The sequence below is a fragment of the Oncorhynchus nerka genome, linkage group LG22 (assembly GCF_034236695.1).
Source record: "Oncorhynchus nerka isolate Pitt River linkage group LG22, Oner_Uvic_2.0, whole genome shotgun sequence".
In the NCBI taxonomy this organism is placed as follows: Eukaryota; Metazoa; Chordata; class Actinopteri; order Salmoniformes; family Salmonidae; genus Oncorhynchus; species Oncorhynchus nerka.
The window spans coordinates 90939546-90949271 of record NC_088417.1 but is presented as its reverse complement, the minus strand read 5'-3'; the positions used below and the strand labels follow the sequence as shown (position 1 = coordinate 90949271).

General features: G+C 45.6%; 1 protein-coding gene across 3 annotated transcripts in view; it reads right to left on the bottom strand.

Annotated features, from left to right (window-relative positions):
* Positions 1-9510, bottom strand: part of LOC115124135 (SH2 domain-containing protein 3C-like) — a 178769-nt gene extending 169259 nt beyond the window's left edge. For 2 of the 3 annotated variants that reach the window (XM_065007570.1, XM_065007571.1), the window contains exons 1-2: positions 9296-9510; positions 4440-5391 (exon numbers count right to left, since the gene is read on the bottom strand). In XM_065007570.1, the coding sequence (XP_064863642.1) occupies positions 4440-5391; positions 9296-9317 (974 nt within the window). In that variant the 5' untranslated portion in view covers positions 9318-9510. The remainder of the gene's footprint in view (positions 1-4439; positions 5392-9295) is intronic. The other variant, XM_065007572.1, reaches the window with a different exon arrangement.
* Between the last annotated feature and the right edge of the window lie 216 nt (positions 9511-9726).

Here is a 9726-nt window from a genome sequence, read left to right as displayed (position 1 = left end):
GGTACCTGTTTCCTCCAGCATCTTCACAAGGTCATTTGCTGTTGTTCTGGGATTGATCTGCTACCTTTCGCACCAAAGTACGTTCATCTCTAGGAGACAGAACGCGTCTCCTTCCTGAGCGGTATGACGGCTGCGTGGTTCCATGGGGTTTAAACTCGCGTATTATTGTTTGTACAGATGAATGTGGTACCTTCAGGTGTTTGGAAATTGCTCCCAAGGATGAACCAGACTTGTGGAGGTCTACAATTGTTTTTCTGAGGATTTGCCTGATTTCTTTTGATTTTCCCATGATGTCAAACAACGAGGCACTGAGTTTGAAGGTAGGCCTTGAAATACATTCACAGGTACACCTCCAATTGACTCAAATGTTGTCAATCAGAAGCTTCTAAAGCCATAACATCATTTTCTGGAATTTTCCAAGCTGTTTAAAGGCACAGTCAACTTAGTGTATGTTGTAAACTGACCCACTGGAATTGTGATACAGTGACTTATAAGTGAAATAATCAGTAAACAATTGTTGGACGCATTACTTGTGTCATGCACAAAGTAGATGTCCTAACCGACTTGCCGAAACTATAGTTTGTTAAGAAGAAATTTGTGGAGTGGTTGAAAAACGAGTTTTAATGACTCCAACCTCAGTGTATGTAAACTTCTGACTTCAACTGTATAAAACATCCCCATAATCAAGCACTGACATAAAAGTGGCCTGTTCAATTTCCTTTCTGTGCTGTGATGACAGACTAGATTTATTTCTATAAAAAAGTTTTAGAAGAGAGATTATCATCTAACCAAATTCCAAGGTATTTATTGTTGGGAACATGTTCCAAAAGAGAACCATCATGGGTAGCAATGTTCACATTTCCCAGTTGTGTGTGTTTCTTCTGTCCAGGTGGAGCAGGGAGATTCACGTCACGAGACTAGTGACAAGACCTGTGACTTGCTTTGCTCTCCGGAGCAGGGTGCCTTTGAAAGGAGTGGTTACTGGGGTGTCAAGTGTTGAGGTGGAGGAACTGAAATTGAAACATCCCTGTGTCTATGATGCCTGCCGTTTGGTGTGACGCAGACCCAGTGGTGAGCGTTTTTGGTACTTTACATTTTTGGTGCTTTAGCTATCACCCGGGCCTGATAGTGTAGCCAATATCTTGCTACTTCCTCGTGGGGCAATAGTGGGGTGGGAGCGAAGGAGCGAATGCTCTGTGCTGTTGTGTTTTGCCGGCTTGCAGCATGCTTAATGTGTCTATGTTCATTAACGGTCAATTATTGTGAGACCAGCAGTTATTTGCTTGACAATCACCGGCTGATGACATTTCATGACTGCCAGAGCCTTACATGTACCTCATGTACCAGAGCCTTACATGTACCCCATGTACCAGAGCCTTACATGTATCTCATGTACCAAAGCCTTACATGTACACCATGTACCAGAGCCTTACATGTACACCATGTACCAGAGCCTTACATGTACCCCATGTACCAGAGCCTTACATGTACCTCATGTACCAGAGCCTTACATGTACCTCATGTACCAGAGCCTTACATGTACCTCATGTACCAGAGCCTTACATGTACCTCATATGTACCAGAGCCTTACATGTGCATCATGTACCAGAGCCTTACATGTACCTCATATACCAGAGCCGTACATGTACCTCATGTACCTCGTGTACCATAGCCTTACATGTACCTCATGTACCAGAGCCTTACATGTACCTCATGTACCAGAGCCTTACATGTACCTCATATACCAGAGCCGCACATGTACCTCATGTACCTCATGTACCAGAGCCTTACATGTACCTCATGTACCTCATGTACCAGAGCCGTACATGTACCTCAATTAACCAGTACCCCTGCAAATGGACTCTACTGGTACCTTGTATATTATTGTTATTTCATTGTTACTATTTTATCTTGAGTTTATTTAGCAAATCTTTCTTAATTTAAAAATAATAATATTTGATTTAATATATAATTAGCATACAAAGGACAGTTGGGCTAGAGCGGCACTAGGCTATTGGCAGGGCTAGAGGGTACAATAACACATTACACAAATGCCTTAAGGGATATCCTCACATTTATCATTTGAACAGCTTTTTTGTTGGTAGAGTATTTAATTGTCTTAAAATATTGTTACATTTATTTTTGTAAAGTAAGAAAACTTCTTGTTAATTTAGTTAATAAGTAGGTACAGTGCATTCAGCAAATATTCAGACCCCTTGACTTTTTCCACATTTTGATTAGTTGTAGCCTTTTTCTAAAATTGATTCAAATTTTTTTTTTTCCCCTCATCAATCAACACACAGTACCTCATAATGACAAAGCAAAAGCTGGTTTTAGAAGAAAGAAAAAAACGGAAATCTAATTTTAAAAATGTTGAAACGAAAATATCACATTTACATAAGATTTCAGACCCTTTACTCAGTACTTTGTGAAAGCAACTTTGGCAGCAATTACAGCCTTGAGTCTTATTGGGTATGACTCTACAAGCGTGTAAGAAATGTGATAGTTTTAATAGCGTTTTATTTTATTTGATACCTGTAAAGAAGGCGAATATGTTGTTCCACATTGGAAAATGTAGCTCTTCAGAGAAAATTGTTATACTCCAAGGAACTCAGTTTCACTGTGACATATGCCCACAGGTTCCTCGATACTGCCACTCACTGTGACATATGCCCACAGGTTCCTCGATACTGCCACTCACTGTGACATATGCCCACAGGTTCCTCGATACTGCCACTCACTGTGACATATGCCCACAGGTTCCTCGATACTGCCACTCACTGTGACATATGCCCACAGGTTTCTCGATACTGCCACTCACTGTGACATATGCCCACAGGTTCCTCGATACTGCCACTCACTGTGACATATGCCCACAGGTTCCTCGATACTGCCACTCACTGTGACATATGCCCACAGGTTCCTCGATACTGCCACTCACTGTGACATATGCCCACAGGTTCCTCGATACTGCCACTCACTGTGACATATGCCCACAGGTTCCTCGATACTGCCACTCACTGTGACATATGCCCACAGGTTCCTCGATACTGCCACTCACTGTGACATATGCCCACAGGTTCTCGATACTGCCACTCACTGTGACATATGCCCACAGGTTCCTCGATACTGCCACTCACTGTGACATATGCCCACAGGTTCCTCGATACTGCCACTCACTGTGACATATGCCCACAGGTTCCTCGATACTGCCACTCACTGTGACATATGCCCACAGGTTCCTCGATACTGCCACTCACTGTGACATATGCCCACAGATTCCTCGATACTGCCACTCACTGTGACATATGCCCACAGGTTCCTCGATACTGCCACTCACTGTGACATATGCCCACAGGTTCCTCGATACTGCCACTCACTGTGACATATGCCCACAGGTTCCTCGATACTGCCACTCACTGTGACATATGCCCACAGGTTCCTCGATACTGCCACTCACTGTGACATATGCCCACAGGTTCCTCGATACTGCCACTCACTGTGACATATGCCCACAGGTTCCTCGATACTGCCACTCACTGTGACATATGCCCACAGGTTCCTCGATACTGCCACTCACTGTGACATATGCCCACAGGTTCCTCGATACTGCCACTCACTGTGACATATGCCCACAGGTTCCTCGATACTGCCACTCACTGTGACATATGCCCACAGGTTCCTCGATACTGCCACTCACTGTGACATATGCCCACAGGTTCCTCGATACTGCCACTCACTGTGACATATGCCCACAGGTTCCTCGATACTGCCACTCACTGTGACATATGCCCACAGGTTCCTCGATACTGCCACTCACTGTGACATATGCCCACAGGTTCCTCGATACTGCCACTCACTGTGACTCTTCTTCATACTAGCAGTGAAATACCCAGACCCAAGACATCTCTGCTGAATGTCCTCGGAAAAGTCAGGCACACTATTTTCTTTTAATGGCCAGGGGAACTTACTTCTGACATTTTACAGTCTGTGACCTTTATAAACCAACTATAAAACCTGGTCATCAGTCTGTCAGCGCAGAGGCATCCACACAGAGGCATCCACGCAGAGGCATCCACGCAGAGGCATCCACGCAGAGGCATCCACGCAGAGGCATCCACGCAGAGGCATCCACGCAGAGGCATCCACGCAGAGGCATCCACGCAGAGGCATCCACGCAGAGGCATCCACGCAGAGGCATCCACACAGAGGGACTGTACATCATTAGACACAGATCTTCAGGTTGGACTCCTTGAAGAATGGGCTGAGGCAACTCAAATTAGTCATGCTTTCCCTCCCTCTCATAGAAGCTTCTATCTATGAGAAAGTAACCAATCAGGGATACTGATTATGCTGAGCTGCATTACAAACAGTGGAGCAGTTTTATCATATCCCACAATGGCAGTTTTGGTTGAAATTCAAGAAATGGTTACTCTCACCTGTTCACAGGTTCACCAGGATGAGTTTCCCTCTGAAGGTGTCTTCCACTAGAACCACAGGAGGCCATCTCAGGCAGGGAGCTGGAGTTACTGTCTGTCCCTAGGTTATCAGCGCTGTCCCTGGGGAAGCCCTCCTCACAATGCTGGGTGACCTGGGTCCCAGGCAGGGATTTCTTAGGAACCTTAGGGGTTGGAGATGGCTCTTCTGTCTGAATGTTCACCTGGCTCTGTGAGGACATGGAAACTGACTGACCAGGAACAGAAGAAAGATTCCTTCTGGCCCCACCAGTTGATGCTGTATCTGGAGATGGAACACCCTGATCAGTGGTGACTGTGTTTCCTTCAGGGACGTCATCACAGACAAGTGACGAGGCGGTAGAGGAGGAAGCAGACCCCACAGCCTGAGCTGACATTAGCTGACTTGTCTGTGGTTTTCCTTCCTCACAGTGAGCGTGTGGGTCTTTGTGTTTACTTCTACTGAGTGATCCCCCTCTGGGGATGGGAGGCAGCCCCTGGGCCTGTTGGGTCTTTGGACCAGGACCAGCCTGGCTGGATAGAGGTGAGCGAGGCTCGTCCTGTCTGGAGCCAGGCTTGCTAGATAGAGCTGTGAGAAGGGGAGAGCTACAGACATGGTCCCCTCCCGGCCGCTGGCTCTGACTCCTGCCCAGCCCCGCCCCCTTCTTGGTTCCTCCTTTCACAGAATTCCCACTCTTGTCTCTCTTCCTGAGGAGGAGGCGGGGCAAGGTGCCCATGTGGGTGTAGTTGTCGCTGGAGCGGGCGTAGCTGGAGGTGCGCGGACGAGTCATATCCATGTCGTCAACAGACGTCTCCGCGGCGTCGGGGGAGGATACCACATCCAGAGCTCTGCCCCCGTCAGACTTGGAGGGAGATTTATCTGACGATGATCCACGCCGAAAGGATAGGTTGGAGAGACTCCCAAACCACTTGAAACCTGTTGAGGGAGGGGGAGAGACAGACAATGTGTCATACATTTACAGTAATACCCTGATATCCTCTTAGTAATTTGTCTGTTCTCTTTTGTATAGTCTGTTTTGTTTAATTTTGTCACATAAACTGTTTTAAGTGTTCTAGAATGTTGAGTGTGTTCTAGAATGTATTGTATGTATTGACCCCCTGGGCTGGGTTGTTGGATTGCAGGTGAAAGCCTGGTTCTTTTTTATAGAACTCCAGATGTTCAAAGTTAACAATATAACATGGTCAGATTCAGAGTTGGTGTAAGATCCAGAACAGCCCCTCAATATAAACAATATATAAACACTGGGCAGGAATGGAAACAACTTGTCTGAGGGGGTATGAGACAACTTTTTTTTATAGTTTTTTTTTTACAGATATTTCCACACTATGAGGTCGAAATAACTAACAATCTGAAATTGCGAATGTCCTTTTAGTGTAAGAGGAAAAAAATTGGTGGAAATAATTACTGGAATTTCAGCCTGTTCAGGTGGGATGGAGTTTTTGGCCCACAGCATGACATCATAATCTGATATGAAGAAACCGATACGTCAACAATAACGTCTAACGTAACTGGTCCCTCTAACAGTACAGCTGGCCCCAGCTTGGCCCCCCCAGTTGAAATGGTCTAGAACCGCCACTGATTCACACCCCTTGCATTTTCCACATTTCGTTGTGTTACAGCCAGCATTTCAGATGGATAACATTCTCTTTTTTTACTGGCCGGCACACAATACCCCATAAAAAGTGGAATCATGTTCCATGGGCATCAACCCCTTTGTTATGGCAAGCCTAAATAAGTTAATGAGTCAAATTTGCATAACATGTCACATAATAAGTAGCATGGACTCTGTGTGGAATAATAGTGTTTAACATGATTTTTGAATGACTACCCAATCTCTGTACCCAACACATACAAACAGCGTCAATACACGGTTAAGATCGAGTCGTCCTACACCGGCTCTGACGCTCGTTGGATGTGGCAGGGCCTGCTAACCATTACAGACTACAAAGGGAAGCACAGCCGAGAGCTGCCCAGTGACACGAGCCTACCGGACGAGCTAAACTACTTCTATGCTCACTTCGAGGCAAATAACACTGAGACATGCATGAGAGCACCAGCTGTACCGGAAGACTGTGTGATGATGCACTCCGCAGTCAATGTGAGTAAGACCTTAAAACAGGTCAACATTCACAAGGAAGCAGGGCCAGACGGATTACCGGGATGTGTACTGCAAGCATGCGCTGACCAATTAGCAAGTGTCTTCACTGACATTTTCAACCTCTCCCCTGACCGAGTCAATAATACCAAAACATTTTAAGCAGACCACCATAGTGCCTGTGCCCAAGAACACTAAGGTGACCTGCCTAAATGAATACCGACCCGTAGCACTTACGTCTGTAGACATGAAGTGCTTCGAAAGTCTGGACATGACTCACATCAACACCATCATCCCAGAAACCCTAGATCCACTCCAATTTGCATACCGCCCAAACAGATCCACAGATGATGCAGTCTCTATTGCACTCCACACTGCCCTTTCCCACCTGGACAGAAGGAACACCTATGTGGGAATGCTATTTATTGACTACAGCTCAGCGTTCAACACCATAGTACCCTCAAAGCTCATCCCTAAGCTAAGGACCCTGTGACTAAACATCTCCCTCTGCAACTGGATCCTGGACTTCCTGACGGGCCACCCCCAGGTGGTAAGGGTAGGTAACAACACATCAGGGGCGGCAGGGTAGCCTAGTGGTTAGAGTGTTGGACTAGTAACCGAAAGATTGAAAGTTCAAATCCCCAAGCTGACAAGGTACAAATCTGTCATTCTGCCCTTGAACAGGCAGTTAACCCACTGTTCCTAGGCCGTCATTGAAAATAAGAATTTGTTCTTAACTGACTTGCCTAGTTAAATAAAGCTAAAATAAATAAATACAAATCCTCCATGCTGATCATCAACACAGGGGCCCCTCAGGGGTGCGTGCTCAGCCCCCTCCTGTACGCCCTGTTCACTCATGACTGCACGACTCCAAAACCATCATTAAATTTGCCGATGACACGACAGTGGTAGGCCTGATCACCGACAACAACAAGACAGCCTATAGGAAGGAGGTCAGAGACCTGGCCATGTGGTGCCAGGACAACAACCTCTCCCTCAACATGTAAACTAGTTATTTCTGTCTCATTTTCAATACATTTACTAAAATTTCTAAAAACATGTTTTCTATTTGTCATTTTGGGGTATTGTTTGTGGATGGGTGAGAAAAAAAACATATTTAATTGATTTTGAATTCAGGCTGAAACACAACAAAATGTGGAATAAGTCAAGGGGTGTGAAAACTCTCTGAAGGCACTGTATGCTCTTCTTATTGAGCAAAAAAAGGGAGGATTTGCCTGCTTTTGGATACCTGTGATTTCAGAAAGGTAGGCTACTAACTTCTACAGTAATAACCGTTATTCTCTGAACTTTCTCTAGACTCTTGTGTTTCTGTCCAGACCATAACTGAGAAGACTCTGATAGTTACAGAACCAGCAGAGTTAAATATTAAACAGACATGGACAGAACAGGGCAGCCAGTGCTGTACTGTGAACAGGAGGGTGAGAAAGAAACTACTGGGTTGGTCTTTACTTTGTCCTCAAAGAGGCACTGGCCACACAGTAAAGGATCATTTTGTACCATGACTTTTGCAACTGTGATATCTTACCTACTATCTCTCCTCTGTGACGTAAAGAGCACATTCAAAGAGGACCTGATAACTGATGAAACTGAAGTGTTTCCTGTGTGTGCTGCTGCTGCAGTGTGTGTGTGTGTGTGTGTGTGTGTGTGTGTGTGTGTGTGTGTGTGTGTGTGTGCGTGTGGTATTTTCACACTTCCACCTCCTCTTCCCCTCAGTGAAGTACAGAAATAAACCTCATCAGAAATGTTCTCCATTAAACCTGGCTGAGGTATATGTCAGGACCAAAAATAGCCTATCATATATAACCTATACGTATAACCTATACATATATAACCTATATTACAATGCAGTATATGATGTCTTTGGTGTTGAGTCATGTATGTCCCTGCTACTTTGGTCTGTAGTCATCATGACGCATGTTATTGTAATGGTGTAGGTATAGCACCTCCTTGTAGCAGGCTAGATCAGGAGAAGCTATAGCACCTCCTTGTAGCAGGCTAGATCAGGAGAAGCTATAGCACCTCCTTGTAGCAGGCTAGATCAGGAGAAGCTATAGCACCTGCTTGTAGCAGGCTAGATCAGGAGAAGCTATAGCACCTCCTTGTAGCAGGCTAGATCAGGAGAAGCTATAGCACCTCCTTGTAGCAGGCTAGATCAGGAGAAGCTATAGCACCTCCTTTAGCAGGCTAGATCAGGAGAAGCTATAGCACCTCCTTGTAGCAGGCTAGATCAGGAGAAGCTATAGCACCTGCTTGTAGCAGGCTAGATCAGGAGAAGCTATAGCACCTCCTTGTAGCAGGCTAGATCAGGAGAAGCTATAGCACCTCCTTGTAGCAGGCTAGATCAGGAGAAGCTATAGCACCTCCTTGTAGCAGGCTAGATCAGGAGAAGTGCATTTTTTAGCATGTCCCTATTCATTTATTTATCAGTGAGAAAGCCTCATCTAGGTCAGCCTAAAAGGATAGATGAAGACATAGACACTGTAGATATGTTGTCTATCTATACTGTCTATCGCTATACTTGCGTGAGACTAGTGAGAGGAATGGCAGGTGGCTCGTCAAACAGCGCTGCTGTCTTGTCACCAATGTGACATAATCATAATAGAGGTACATTTAGTTTACGATAAACGTGAATTGTCACTTTACACAAACAAACACACACACACACACTAAAGTGGTACTACACACACATCGTAGGCTACTCACTCAGTTTCCGTTTTCCGCTCATGTTGTGGATGTGGGGTGGTGGGATGATGTCCAACTTCAGGCTGACTGGCTGGGGGGGAGAGAGGGGGAGACAGCTACTGACTGGCTGGGGGGGAAGATAGCTACTGACTGGAGATCTAGAGCTGGAACCAACCTCTCCTCTAGCCGACACAGTTCAGTTCCGCTCCACGGGGCAGATGCAGAGATGCATTAGAAGCTAGCTGTGTAAACAGACCTCTGTGCTTCCTGTGTTGGGCAGTGGGGAGGAGGTGATAGAGAGGTGAGAGAGGAGCTTGAAACAGTATTAAGGCTATACAGAAGAAGTGCACCTGTGTGTGTGTGTGTGTGTGTGTGTGTGTGTGTGTGTGTGTGTGTGTGTGTGTGTGTGTGTGTGTGTGTGTGTGTCAATCGTGTGTGTGCCATTCTAAGGT